At 51.2% G+C, this 15,357-nt stretch overlaps 1 protein-coding gene across 1 annotated transcript in view; it reads right to left on the bottom strand.

Annotated features, from left to right (window-relative positions):
• CACNA1E (calcium voltage-gated channel subunit alpha1 E) overlaps nucleotides 1-15,357 on the bottom strand; it is a 123,878-nt gene that overhangs the window by 65,395 nt on the left and 43,126 nt on the right. Inside the window, exons 5-6 of the mRNA XM_049776647.1 lie at nucleotides 14,329-14,481; nucleotides 13,603-13,784 (exon numbers count right to left, since the gene is read on the bottom strand). Coding sequence (XP_049632604.1) covers nucleotides 13,603-13,784; nucleotides 14,329-14,481 — 335 coding nt within the window. The remainder of the gene's footprint in view (nucleotides 1-13,602; nucleotides 13,785-14,328; nucleotides 14,482-15,357) is intronic.

Genomic DNA, 15,357 nt, shown 5'->3' on the forward strand with positions numbered 1-15,357 from the left:
CCCACCCAACCAGGCTCAACCTTGGGTCCCACACCTTCACCACACAGCTGTGAGCATGCCCCAACACTGATGAGGGCTCTCCCCGTACAGCAAAAAGAACACAGGGCCATCCTCAGGATGTTCAAGACATTACACCAGCTCTCAGCAGTGGTAAAAAAAATCTTGGGGGACTCCCAAAAGCACAGATACAGGCTACAGGGACATCAGAGCATGTTTTCCCCATGTGGAAGGTGTCCCCCACACACTCAGCCTTTCTAAGATACCCAGAGCTGCTTGCCCTCGTGCCTCCCTACTTTCGGTTGATTAAAAATGTGGGTACCATACCATAGAAATAAAAAGTACAAAAAAGGGGCCAGAGAGATAACATGAGGTAAGCATTTGCTTTCATGCAGAAGGTCATTGGTTTCGAATCCCAGCCATCCATATGGTCCCTTGAGCCTGCCAGGAGCAATTTCTGAGATTAGAGCAAGGAGTAACCCATGAACGCTGTCGAGTGTGACCCAAAAGCCAAAAAAAAAAAAAAAAAAAAAGGACAAAATTGTGGGTACCATCAGCCTCCAAGGCTCCCAGGCTGGCACCTAGCTCCTGTCCCACTGCTCGACCTCACCTTTCTCTCAATATCTTCTCTCCCACTTTTTCACACAACACCTGGTCTTTCTGGGACTAGTTCCCTGCTTCTGCTTTAGCATCTTCAGGGTCACACGCTCCTAAATCCCCAGACTGGCCAGCCAGCACCTCCTCGGTGGGCTGGTTCCTAAGGCCGAAGCCACTGAGCTCTCTGCCTCCTTCCTGTGCATGACCCTGTGGCCTAGGTCCTCCATAACTGTACTCCCCCTCCTTTCCTGACAGTGGCCCACATCCAAAGTTACCTTCCTTATCCATCCCCCATCCTACTACCAGTCAGCCCACACACCAGGATTGGGTCCCCCATGCCCACCCTAAAAGCCCCTACTGGGCCTAGATGGTTCGGCAGGTAGGATCTAAAGAAAACAGATCTCAGTCCTCAGGGCAACACTTTTGCTCAATGAGGAACTGGAAGTTCAGCCCTGCCTGGGACCTGGGACTGTGCAGGGGAAGGGCTAGACCAGATTCCACCAACATTCAACAGTGAAACCTCCAACCAGGAGGCAGTGCCAGGGAAAGAAGCACGGGGCACAATCAGCTCAGACAAGTTAATACCATTCACTATGTTAGAAGGAATTAAGAGAAAAATATTTATGGGAGTTTTCTATAATTGAAAATTCAACAGAGGGGCACAAAGTTTCACCTCTGTTCCTATTTTCAACTGCAATTTATTTATTTTTCTTTGTCTGTGGGAGCACACCTGGAGGACTCAGGGCTTGCTCCTAGTTCTGCAGTCAAGAATTATCCCTGGCAGCTTTTTAGGGATGTATGGAATGCTGGGGATTGATTCCAGATCAGCTACAGGCAAGGCCTTCCACACTGTGCTATTACTCTGGCCCCTGAATTGCAATTTCAGCATAGAAAGAAGCTTTCTTTTTCTTTTGTTTTTTGGGCCTCCCTCGGCAGTGTGCAGGGTTACTCTGGCTCTCAGCTTAGGAATTACTTCTGGCAGTACTCAGGGGTACCATATGGGATGCCGAGAATGGAACCCAGCTTGGCTGCAAGCAAGTGCCTTACCCACTATACTATTGCTCAGGCCCCCAAAAGGAAGCTTTCCCATGTGGAAAAAGAATCCATATGGACAAATCTACACCAAGCATCAGAGTGGACAAAGGAAATGTTCCAAGTTTTTCCACAGTCATTGCCAACAAGAAGGTTACTTTTTCAGTCCTAAGTTCAGGGATTGACAGCACATGCCTTGCACACAACCAATCAGATTTGATCTCCAGCACCACCTGGTCCTCCCACAGGCAAGCCCTGGAGGTCCTTAAGCAGAGCCAGAAGCCGTCCTGGTTGTCCTCACAGCACAAGGCCTCAGTGGCTATTGTGTCCTCTGTCCCCCCACATTGACACTCAGCAGTTGGCTGAGAATTGCTGGGAGAGGCCCAGTTGGAGTCTTCCCCTTAAGAATTAAGCTGAGAAGCTCTCTGCACTTCAAAGGAAATAGTTGTCCAGGATACAAGAGCCACCCACTGAGTGAGAGAAACTATTCAACAAATACCCATCAGATAAGGGGCTAATATCCAAATATACAAGGCACTGACAGAAACTTTACAAGAAAAAAAATGTAATCCCCCATCAAAAAATGGAGAGGAAAAAAAAGAACAGACACTTTGTCAAAGAAGAAATACAAATGGCCAAAAGACACATGAAAAAATGCTCCAGATCACTAATCATCAGGGAGATGCAAATCAAAACAACTATGAGGTACCATCTCACGCCACAGAGATTGGCGCACATCACGAAGAATGAGAACAGCAGTGCTGGCAGGGATGTGGAGAGAAAGGAACTCTTATCCCCTGCTGGTAAGAATGCATCTAGTCCAACCTTTATGGAAAGTGATATGGAGATTCCTCCAAAAACTGGAAATTGAGCTCCCATATGATCCAGCTATACCACTCCTAGGGTATATACCCTAGGAACACAAAAATACAGTACAAAAATCCCTTCCTCACACCTATATTCACTGCAGTGCTATTTACAATAGCCAGACTCTGGAAAAAACCAAAATGCCCTTAAACAAATGAATGGCTAAAGAAACGGTGGTACATTTACACAATGGAATATTATGCAGCCATCAGGAGAGATTAAATCATGAAATTTTACTATACATGGATGTACATGGAATCTATTATGCTGAGTGAAATAAGTCAGAGGGAGAGAAATAGATGCAGAATAGTCTCACTCATCTATGGGTTTTAAGAAAAATAAAGGTGGGGCCGGAGAGATAGCATGGAGGTAAGACATTTGCCTTGCAAGCAGAAAGACCGTGGTTCGAATTCCGGCATCCCATATGGTCCCCCGAGCCTGCCAGGAGCGCTTTCTGAGCATAGAGCCTGGAATAACCACTGAACGCTGCTGGGTGTAACAATGAAGGAAAGAAGGAAGGAAGGAAGGAAGGAAGGAAGGAAGGAAGGAAGGAAGGAAGGAAGGAAGGAAGGAAGGAAGGAAGGAAGGAAGGAAGGAAGGGAAGGAAGGAAGGAAGGAAGGAAGTGAGGGAAGGTGGGAAGGAGGGGAGGGAAGGGAGGGAGGGAAGGAGGGGAAGGAAGGAAGGTAGGAAGGAAGGAAGGAAGGAAGGAAGGAAGAAGGAAGGAATGGAAGGAAGGAAGGAAGGAAGAAGGAAGGAAGGAAGGGAGGGAGGAGGGGGGAGGGAGGGAAGGAAGGAGAAGGAAAGAAGGAAGGAAGGAAGGAAGGAAGGGAGGGAGGAAGGAAGGAGGAGGAAAGAAGGAAGGAAGGAAGGAAGGAAGGAAGGAAGGAAGGAAGGAAGGAAGGAAGGAAAGAAGGAAGGAAGGAAGGAAGGAAGGAAGGAAGGAAGGAAGGAAAGGAAGGAAGAAAGGAAGGATGGAAGGAAGGAAGAGAAAGAAGAAAGAAGAAAGAAGAAGGAAGAAAGAAAGAAAGAAAGAAAGAAAGAGAAAGAAAAGAAAGAAAGAAAGAGAAAAAGAAAGAAAGAAAGAAAATGAAAGAAAGAAAGAAAGAAAGAAAAAAAGAAAGAAAGAAAGAAAGAAAGAAAAAGAAAGAAAGAAATTCTCAGAGACAAAGAGAGGAGGGCTGACAACATGAAGCTCACCACAAAGAGTGGTGAATGCAGTTAGAGAAATAACTACACTGACAACTATCATAACAATGTGAACGAATGAGGGAAGTAGAAAGCCTGTCTCAAGTACTGGTGAGATGGAGTGAGGAGGAGGGAGATTTGGAACATTGGTGATGGGAATGTTGCACTGGTGAAGGGGGGTGTTCTTTACATGACTGAAATCCAACTAAAATCATATTTGTAATCAAGATGTTTAAATAAAGATATTAAAAGAAAAGAACTTCCAGGGAACAGAGCAATAGCCTTACACGTGACCGACTTGGGTTCTATCCCTGACATCCCATATAGTCTCTCAAGCCTGCCAGGAGAGATTTCTGAGTGAGGAACAAGGAGTAACCCCTTAAGGCTACAGAGTATGGCCCAGAAAACAAAACAAAACAAAAACTTCCAATGGGGCAGAGAAAATAATCAGGGAGGGCATTTGCCTTGCACACAACCAGCCCAGGCTGGGATCTTCAACATTCCATGTGATCCCCTGAGTACTACCAGGAATGATTCCTGAGTGCAGAACCAGGAGTCAGTCCTGAGCACAACTTGGTATGGTATTGATGTAATGGCAGTTGGACTTGAACACGAACGTTGGATGTCCCCACTGTAATGACAGTTGGGCCTGGACATGCCCCCTGTCATGTTAGGTATAAAAAGAAAAACTTAGACAATTGGAGGGGCTTCCAGGGTAATGACCAGAGCAATGCCAGTCAGTCTACAGGGGAGTGGAGATAAAGCATCAGTGAGATGCTTCCTGCTTTGCATCTACCCTTCCTTTTCAATATCTCTCTTGAACCCGATCTACAGGCCTCCCCTGGCCCCCTCTTGCCAGTGAATTTCTATCTCACTTTATCTCTGTGATCCCCTGGGTACACTTCAAACTCCATGCAGGAATAAAAAGGCTCTCTTTCTCTTTCTCTCTCTCTCTATCTTTCTCTCCTCCCCTCTTTCTCTCCCTCTCTCTCCTTCTCTCTCACCCTTGCCCCAGGCAGTAGCTACAGTATGACCCCAAACAAAAATAAATAAAATTCAATTTATCATCTCTATATAATTTGTACCCAGAGGTCCTAACCAGCGCAATAAGACAAGAAAGATAAGGAAGAAAGAAAACCAACAGTTGCAGGCAGCATGATTCTGCTTGTGGAAAATCTAAGGAGTTCCAGACATACTAAAAAACATTAGCCAGATAGCTCGGGTACAAGCTCAGTTGACAAAATTTATGTTAATAATATACGAGCACAAAGCATCAGGAAGCAAACTTGAAAAAAATGAGAGCAACAAGAGCAAGAAAAACATTGCCTCATCAGACAGCCATCCCAAAACACGACAATATTTATTGCTGGCGAGAGTTCGAACAGATCTAATACATGGCTCTGCTCAGTCTGGGAGACAGGCCATGGCCCCCAACAATTCCCAGATGCATCACAGCCCCAAATCAAAGCCCCAGCTGGAGCCGATGCTAAATCAATACCAATGGAAATCTGGCGGGTGGGGAGAGGCTTAGTTAAGACGAAGTTGAAACTGGAGGAAAATAAGCTGAAGGAATCGCATTAGCACATGTCAGAATTTATTATAATGCTATTATCATCTGGTAGCGTGGCCACAGACATACAGACAGATTGGAACAGAACCGAGCCCACAAGTAGTCCCCTAGTTTTAGGATGAAAGTGAGCGTGACCTTCACGGAATGAACTTGTGGGTCAACAGTGCTGGATCAAGTGGATGCAGTTTAAAAAAAAAAGAAAAGAAAAGAAAAGAAAAACACCCAAATCCCCACGCCCCCAAACTCTCATTATTCACAAAAATTGCGAATCACAATGTGAAATGAAGCTGATGGCAAGTATCGCAAAATCAACTCAACTCAGTGGGGAGGGTTATCTTGGCCCCCATGAGGTGGACATCGAATAGTCCGCAGGGCTGTGTGAGCTGAGAAACAGCCTGCATGGATGGAGAGCGAGGGAATAAGGCATGCTGGGGTCGCAAACGCCTGGACACCGATTTCCCCGCAGCCTCTCCCCACTTGCTCCAGCCAGCCCTGGATCTAGGGAGCTGGCCGCGTAGGCGGGGCTCCAGCCAGGGCAGAGTCCTGAGATGATCAGCGCCAAGCAGCTCCTTGCTGTGGAGTGGCGGGCCGCCTGGAGCTTGTATGAGTTCTAGAAGGGGGTTTCTGGACCTTTTCAGGGCCCGGGACCCGCACCAGCCCTGCACTTAAAACTACAGCGCTGGACCAGCGGTTCCCAATCTGGCTCCATCCACTAACCCATTCTGGCTCTGCAGGTGGTGCTGGAAGATCCCTGATCTGAGGAGAGAGGAGAGAATGAGGGACCAGGCTTGCCTGCTTTGCATGCGTTGAGCTCCAATGCCATGGCTGGGGGGTTGAGGGGAATGGACTGGAGTAGCCCCCAGCTCTCCCCAGCACCACTGTGCCCTCAAGCCTCTCTCGAATCTGTTGGACAAGGGCCGTGGGGGATGACCTGCAGATCTCTTCCCTTGAGGACCATTTGGAGGGCCACCCTCCCCCAAACAAAAAGAATGCATACAGAAACTAGACCATAGCTTGGTAAGGGGAGGGAAACTGCACACAATCTGTCAGTTTGCTGGCAATGATTTCACAACCACTCCTGGGCCTCCAGGTAAAGTCCTTGCCGATCCCAGCCTACCCTCCTCTTTTTTCTCCCCCTCCAATCTGGCATCAACCCTCCTCTGCTGTTCCCCCTTCCTCCTCCTCTGCCTTTCCCCCTTCCTCCTCCTCCTCCCTAACTGCTGTCTCACCCTTCTCCATCTCCCTTTAGGCTCACCCTCACTCCATCTTGCCTCTGTTCTCTTAGCTTTGACCAAAGGGGCCTCCAGAAAAGAGGTGACAGAATGCCCTTTGAGGGAAAGAGGCCTCCCAGGAGTGCCAGAGAAGGGAACAGACTGCCAGGGCTCTGGCCAAGTCCTCGGCCTGTCTCCATCCCGCCTGGACCCCTCTCACCTGAGCTCAAAGCCTGGAGAAAAGCTCTGGCATGGGTGAGGCCCTCTGTTTGAGGTCTGCAGACCTCTGAGGGCTCCAAGTTTGGCCCCAGAGGCCCCAAGGTTGGCTGTGCCTTAGCTATTGGGCATTTTGGAGCATGTCATTGAGTCCCCTGTCTGGGGAGCTGAGGAACATTGGTAGTGGGCCCATGGCCCCCACATATTGTTTGGGAGACATACACACCCCGAAAAACATAAGTAAATGGGGTGTATGTAGGGAAATTGTGGGCAAACAGCAAACAGAACCGAGGCAGAAAAGAAAGGGCGAGGGCCAGGACTACCTTACACAATCTAGTGATGCTCAGCACCGCACAGAAGCACATAGTACCACCAGGAGTGAGTCTGAGCACAGGTACTTGAGCCAAGAGCAAGTCCTGGGCAAAAATAGGTGAGGCCAAAACTCCCCTATAATAAAGGAAGGAAAAGAAGTAACTACGGAGCCAGGCAGGCAGGTTCTAGGCCACAGCCTGTCCCACAAACACAGACCAAAACCAGGTCTCCAACCCAGGTTCTGCTCTACTGACTCCCCCTTCCTGTTCCCTCCCGAGGACCCTCTATAGCCATCACTACCCCTTGCTTGCCAAAGCATCTTCTGGAAGAAGCTGACTTTCAGGGGATGAAGGGCTCCTTGTTGGATGGCCCAACTCCCCTAAACCCACAGAGAAAGTCAGCAGGCTACAAGGACTTTCATCTCCTGGGGTCTTGACAGCACAGCACTAGCAGCAATAACTCCTGGGAACTGTGACAGTGTCCACTGGACTGTTCTCCTGCAGCAGATGCCTGAGATTGCCAGCCATCACCCACCATCACCCACCATCACCCGCCTTCACTCTCCATTGTCCTCCACCACTGGAAGCTAGGGCTCTGCTCTCTGCAACAATCCTGTTTCCCAGGAAGTGATAAGCCAGCCAAGGCCACCCTAAATTCCTCTGCACAGAGCACAATTCTGAGAACACTCCCAGGACCCAAATCTCTAGACTGCACCAGGAGGGGACAGACCCTTCTAGAACATTTCTGCCTGTAATATTGCCCCCAAAACATACAAACAGCCACCATTCCTGCTATGCCCAGGCAGCAGGGTCACTCCCTAGGTATAGATGGTGGCACATATATAGGCCATTCAGTGTCTGCACATACCATGTACGCACAGATACATTCTGCCCTACAAGGGCACCACTGAATGGGAGACACGGGAGCACAGGCCAATGGCTCAGGCTCCAGGGACACATGGCCTGAGATTTCTCTTCTACAAAATAGGAGTGAGAGGTCTTCACTGGGTTCCCAAAGCAATGCTGAGGAGATCAAGGGCATGGTGGCAATTGGCACCATGGCCCATGATACATGGTGTGTGCTCACCCTGGCCCTTCAAAACTCTGAGACTGCCCCTCTGATATCAGCAGAGGCCCCCAAGGCCACAGGTTTTCCCTCTCCATTAGCAAGTTCCCTCCTTCCAAGCTGTCCACACAATCCAATTCTCCCCACCATACCCAAGCTTTGCTCTGGCTGGAGAGCTGGAGAGCATATGATATCCTTGAAAATGCAGCTTCCAGGGTGCTGGAGCAATAGCATAGTGGGGAGGGCATTCACCTTGCAAATCAGAAAAACCAGTTTTGATCTCCGGCATCCAATATAGTCTCCCCCACCCAGTACAACCAGAAGTGATTCCTGAGTGTAGAGCTAGGAGTAGGGCCTGAACACTGCTGCAATGGGTGTGCCTCAAAACAATTAAGCAAAGAACTACATCCTCATCACTCCCCACTGCAGAGACCCACCTACCCCCAGCTGGACAATGTACCTCACACTGCCCTATTTGCTTGCTCTAGAATGTGCCTTTCGGACTCCGCTGCATTCTGAAACACTCTGTCACCAGGGCCTCTAATGCAATGACCAGGGAGGGAGTCAGCATGACACTCACACACAGCCCAGCCCACTGATGGGCCCCACATCAGCCGTTCACTGCTCCCACCAGCATCTGTGAGTCACATTCATTTGCTGTACTAAGTCTGATTCCAAGCAGGAACCACAGGAGCAACAAGTGAGACAGAACCCCTCTTTGCCTACCCCAACCCCACTCCAAGGTCCATCTCTAGCCAGATGGTTGGATTTTCCTACAGAACAAAGCAGCAGAGTGAGCCACTCTGAGGAAAGTGCTCTGTAAAGCTGACCATCTCACCGGGCAGGCAAGCCACAGCTCGGGGAAGGCAGGGTCCAGACACTGTTAGGACTAGGATCGTGTCCTTAAAAATGCAGCTTCCAAGAAACTTCTGGCAAGGCAATACCTACAGGGAGCAAATACAGAGAGCACCCCAGGCACATGCTGGGCCTTTCCTGCCCCCAGGAAGAGACTACGGTGAGCCCCCCGGGGGAAGAGCAGGGATGGACAGAGGGGCACTGGCAGTGTAGGGTCCTGAGGCATTGGAGGGACTGTTGACTTTAACTGCCAGAGGAGACATCTGAGAAGCAATCAGGGGACAATGCAGGAATAGGGTGGTGGTGGGGATGGAGCTGACTGGAGAAACAAGAAGAATAGAGCTTGGGGCTCCCTCCCAGCGGACCCAGCTACATGGCTTTCTGGGGCTCCAACCAACATCCTCAGAGCGAGCCCTATCAGGGTTTCTCTGCATCTCAAGATTCTCCTAATGCCCTTATAAGGTCCGATTGGGCCTTCATGAAATGTGTGGGTGCACTTTGCAGGGTCTGGGCAAGGCCTGGTCTTCAACTGACCCCTACAGGGTCTAGTCTGGAAGGTGCAAAAGAAAGGTGGGGAAAGAGTTCAAAGTTGCATGTGGAAGTTTGAAGGTTCGAGGAGCCAACCCCCCTGAGCCCCTATCTGGCTGCCACCAAGGCCAGGGTTGACGTTGCTGAAGTAAAGAGCAGCTTCAGGGATCAGAAGCAGGGTCACCCTCTTCCTAGTGACATGAGGTCTCTGGGGGTGCTACTCCACTCCCCACCACCCTGGTGGGTCACTAAGAATTTGACATCATGGGCCCGGAGAGATAACACAGCGGTGTTTGCCTTGCAAGCAGCCGATCCAGGACCTAAGGTAGTTGGTTTGAATCCCATATGGTCCCCCGTGCCTGCCAGGAGCTTTTTCTGAGCAGACAGCCAGGAGTAACCCCTGAGCAACGCCGAGTGTGGCCCAAAAACAAAAACAAAAACAAACAAACAAACAAAAAGAATTTGACATCACCAGCCGGCCACAGAGTGGTATCAGGGAGCAGCAGGAAGCATTCGAAGACCATGTCCCCCACTCAGCTTTCAGAGTTCCCCACACAGGGAGACTGGTAGGCTAGTGCTAAGGCTGAGGTGACCCAAGCGTGAAGTGGGAACTCGAAGAGCCCTGGAAGGTCACTGCACCCTGGCTATGACCTCTAAATCCACAGAGGAGGTGGTGTCCCACAGGACAGGCAAGGGGGGGGTGTCCCTAGAGACTGGCCGCTCCTCCTCATCAGCAAGGCCGAGAAGGCCAGAACAGTGCTTCCAGATGAGAATAGAAATTTAATTAGAGCAAGAGAGAAATGAGGTGGGGAGATGATTAAAGCCTGGGGGGACTTCCTTTGGGATGGGAAGGCAGAGCCAGACTGCACCCTACTCCCCATCTGCCCCCTACTTCCACTCTATACAGCTTCGTGATGCCTCCTTTGCTGGACACTGGAGCTCCCACCCCAAAACCAGTCACAGCCCACAGCCCCCAAGACATTTGCGCATGAACCCACTTGCCCAGTGAAACTCCCCTCCACACACACACCCAGACAAGTATCTCTGGATCCTGCTCCAAGTTCAGGGCCTGGCCCCATAGAGACAGGAATGGGGGCAGGGCTAGAGATGGGGAATCCACTGGAGAAAGTCAAGTCCCCCCTGGAAGCCCACTGGATGCAGTGGCTCGAAAAGACCTAAGTAAGGCCCTTTGCTGGTTCCCAGGCCTGCCTCTGCTAAGCTGCACTCAGGGAGAAATTTAATCATTAGGGGTTTCCTCCTGGAGGTGAAGGCGACCTCACAGTTCAAGGCATGTGGGAGAAGACGACACACACCCCTCTCTTCCTTGCTCCATATTAGGAAATGCTGTGGCCTCTGTGACCTCAGCATAGATGGCAGGACACATGGTCCAACATTCTGAATCTGTCCTGGACCAGAGATATGAACACCCGCATAGAGGTCCTGGAAAAAATAGCTGACCCTGCTCTCAGCCCGGGCTGAGAAGGCACAGAGATGGCACTGGGACCAGCAGACAGGGCAGTCCACTACAATCTTCCTCAAGCCCCGAAGACCTAATGGGCAACACAGCACCGAGCCATCTTGACGACCCAATGTCTAAACAGTCAAAGCCAGGCTCAGCTCAGGTAAGATTAGGGGCTGGTGGAAAGAAGGTAAAGCCTAAATTTGAACCCTAGACATGGATCTGAACATGCAACCCACAGCCAAATGGGTATCTGCTCATCAGAAATCCAATTGATTTTTGGTGCTTTACGTCATTTTTTGATGACAAGTCACCTAAGCGTCTTCTAATTCCTCCAAGAAAGAATGTTCTGGATGTTCTGTGTCACTGGAATAGGAAGAGAAGCCAACAGCTCCAAGTTGTGAATAGCAATATTGTGCCTTTGAGTTCGTCAATTATTTATATCGCTATAATCACACAAGTAGGATCATCTCTTCTGAGCTACAGATCTACAGCAGCCTGGGTGTCTTTCTGAGCTTTCAGAGATTCAGAAGATAGAGGAAAATGGAGACCCCAAAAAGGTCTCAACTTGGCCTAGGGCTGCCAACTTTCTGGATGGCACAAAACAGACAGAAGCATCTGTAGCTGGACATCTAAATGGGCAAAGCAAATGTGAGGAAAAGCTCTACTTCCATTTATTTGTCCATGAGGCCAGGCTGGTGCCACCTTTATGGGGCCCAGACCAGCCCCCTCAGGAACTCTGGCATGAATAGAATAAACACTGACCCTAGAGTAAAAGGCTTTGGGCGCCTTAGATGGGGGCAGCTTCTGCTCTCAACTCTTCACATGCAGCCACACTTCGGCATGAGAATCGGCTCATGCTCGGGTTAGGAAAAGTAACCAGGTCTTTCTGAGCAGAAAGGGACAGATGCTCTTCCCAGAGGCTGAGGACAAGATGGGACTCAACAGGCCCCTCAACAAGCACCGAACTCTGCAGCAGCTCCTGGAAGCAGCAACCTTTGGAAGTGGAGCTTGACCACTCAGCACACGGAAGCAGAGTCGGGGAGCTGATGTAGGGTTGGAGGGGGTAGGGGAGTTCTACCAAACTTATCACCGGACGCTGTTTTCCTGCTCCTTGGAGTGGGTTCCCCTGAGAAGATAATGCCATGTGGGTACCTGAGTTTGGGGGGAGTGTGGCTAGGTGGAAACATGTCCAATCCAGAGTATGGAGAAGCCGAACTGGGCAGGCCAGTGTCTCCGTCCCTCTCAGGACCCCTGGGCCTCCCTGTCCACCTCTTTTACAGAGTGTGAAAGGCCCATGATTGGGTAAAGGCAGCTGTGACCTTCCTGACATGAAGGGTACTTTGTTCCCCACTATCCGAGGGGTGGGGGTGTCAACACGAAGCCTGCCTCAGGAAAGCCAGCTTGGCTGGAATCTAGAATATGTCCTGCTAAGACCGATACCTCCCAAGATCCATGGTACCATCTGTGGCCACCACTGAAGGGCAGGGGTTGGGACTGGGGAGCTAGAGGCAGAGATGCCAGAGCAGTGCCCCACAGGGCCCCAAGGGTCAAGGAAGGAAGCAGAGCTCACTGGGCTGGCTAAAATCCAGCACTTCTGGGTGGAGTCAGGCTGGGAGGCCTGGGCATCAGAGTTCACATTTGCACCCCAAAGTAGCACCTCTCCTCTCAGACACTCACCTCGTTTCTCACTCACTCAAGCGAGTCCACACACCGCCTCCTCACAGCCCAACAGCACCACCCACTGTGTCTGCATCCCACTCCCGGCAGCATGCCTCAGGCCTCTCCACAGCTCTCTCTGCTCCCCCCAGGAGGGCCTCCCAGAGTGTCCTTGGGGCTCCCCTAGGTTGGCTTCCTTCCACAAACTCTCTCTTTGAGGCTGTGCAGCAAGGCTGGAGTGTGGGGGCATTTGTGAACCGCTCTGCGGTAGGCAGGTATCCCCCAAGAGTCGAGTTGGCCTCAAGCTGCTGCTCTGTGAATGCAACACCCACAGGAGGAGGTCTTGGGGAAAACAGGGTGCCTCGGGTTGCGTGGGGAAGGGGAAAACATCACCAAGGCAGCTTCCAAGGCCTCACTCTCCTTCCTGTCCCCCATCCCCAACAGTCCCCAGAGCCACACATCATAGCCTTGAGGGTCAGAAGGCAGCAGCTTGAGCCTCCCCCACACAGGCCTTATGGGAGTTTGGCTGTGCCCAGAGCTGGTCAGAAACCTCCCAACACACCCATCCAGAGAATCTCCTGGTTCCTGTGGGTCTGAGAGCAACCACAGTAAGAGCTGGGCATGAGAGAGAGTGAGAAAACTACCAGAGGATTGAGACTGGACCAGTAGGTCCAGGAGCTCTGGAAGACAGTCTGAGGCTGCCCTTGGCCACCCGGCTACTAAGTCCATCTGCAGAGCAAAGTGGGCCAGCGGCATCTTCCTGTAGGGCCAGAGTTAAATCCGGCACCCCGAATACCTAGCTGCACTGGAGTTCTGTGAGGAATGCTGGGAACAGCCCATGCACCACGCCAAACCTGCACATAGCACCCTTGACCATGGTCAGCCCAGTGAGTTGTGCTGGCAGGTGAGTGAGCCTCAGTAGAGAAGACCAGAAGACCCAAAGCAAGCGGAAATATCTCCAGAAAGAGCCACCCACAACATACATGCAAACACATGCATGACAGCACACACCCACCCCACCCCCATGCGGCCATGCATGCAAACTCACATTGTAGAGCACCGTGGTCCAGCCCTCCATGGTGATACACTGGAACACCGTGAGCACAGCGAACAGAATGTTGTCGAACTGCGTGATGCCGTCGTTGGGTCCAATCCAGTCTCGGCACTCGTAGCCCGCGGGGCAGCCCTGCACGCCACATGGGTGAGGGGGGTCGAACCCTTCCAGGATCCCTGTGGGCAGGGAAGGGTGGGAGGCAGGGACCACATGGCTGAGCATTAAGCAAGGACTATTCACACCGACACCCCCATCTCTGCCAGCCTTCACCTTCTGCCTGCCCCCTCATGTTTGCCTCTACTATGGTGGTGGCACAGGGCTTGGGGGTTCTTCCCGGGGGCTCCAGGATTGACCCCGAGTTCCTGCTGTATGGGGGACAATGATCAAACTCTATCCACCTCAAGGGGTCTCCATGCCACATTCCTTGGGCTTTGATTTTTGAGGCTAGTAAAAGACCCAAAACAAACTCCATAGCGCCCTGGGAAAGATTCTACCCCTGAAGATACATGGAGCTCCTAGAGGCCCCTCAAAGGAGAGGAGCCTACATGACCCAAAGAGACACAAGTATACTTAAGGGATCTGTGGATGCCTCAGCCCAGCCCAGCTAATCTCAGGGGTCCCAATATTTGGGGTGGGAGGGAGAGGATGGAGGAAGATTGACCCCCGAGACAAACAACCTGGCAATCCTGGGGTCCTGGCAGAGCAGGGGAGGAGTCACACCTGATGTGTTAGTGAAGCAGGCGCGATGCAGTTTCCCGCTGTAGAACTCCAGGCCGATGATGGCGAACATGAGGATAGCAAAGAAGAGCAGCAGGCCGATCTGCAGTAGCGGCACCATGGCCTTCATGATGGACTTGAGCACAATCTGCAAGCCTGCGGGAGTGTGGGGCTCAGCGGGGCTCCCCCTACCCTAGGGAGCAGCTGCATCCTGAGTCCATGACACGCCCCCCCCCCTCTATCCAATTCATCTCATCATCATCTCTCTGTCCCACCTCGAACACACCCAGCAATGCTCAGAGCTTCCTCCCATCTCAGTGCTATGGAGAGTGAGTGTGTGTGGCCAGGCTTGGACCCGGGTCAGCCACATACCAAGAGAGAGCAGTTCTGTCTCTCTGGCTCATGAGAATATGCATGGTTAGTTCCTCAGGGAAACCAGGCTCTGCTCTGTTCTGTAGCCCTGAGAGACCAAGACCAAGTTCTTCTGGCTTTCCCCAACCCTCCATCTCCATCTCAGGACCTGCCCTGCAAGCCTCTGCTGGGTAGTAAACCGCAGCAACCTCTAATCACAAGTCCTCTCCCTGGAGCCAGCAAAAGACCACGGAGTCCTGCCAGGTGGAGCACTGTGTGTGGAGTATTGCAGTGGCAGCTGGAAAAGTGACAAAATGCATCCAGAGGTACTGCTGGAGAGACAGGGTGGAGCAGGGCTGGCTCAACGGGGATCCTGTAACCCTGCTTTCCAAGAGCTTCTGCTCATAAAAGGCCAATGAAGCTGATGACAGAAATTAACATCTGAACATCTTTAATAGGAAGAGGAAGGATGGGGCTGGGCTCTAGACATGTGGGCAGCCTTGGGTCTCCACAAAGACCCTCACCCCACATAACAAAATAATGTAAATAAAAGCCCAGGAAAGAATTCAAGTGAACAGGTATGTGGCCAACAGTGAACTGGGGAGGGGGGCCTTTGAATGTACCCAAGTACATTCAGGTATGGCCCCTAGGTCCATGGCACATAGCCCGTGGAGCCCGTGG

Source organism: Suncus etruscus, chromosome 7, assembly GCF_024139225.1.
Source record: "Suncus etruscus isolate mSunEtr1 chromosome 7, mSunEtr1.pri.cur, whole genome shotgun sequence".
Lineage (NCBI taxonomy): Eukaryota > Metazoa > Chordata > Mammalia > Eulipotyphla > Soricidae > Suncus > Suncus etruscus.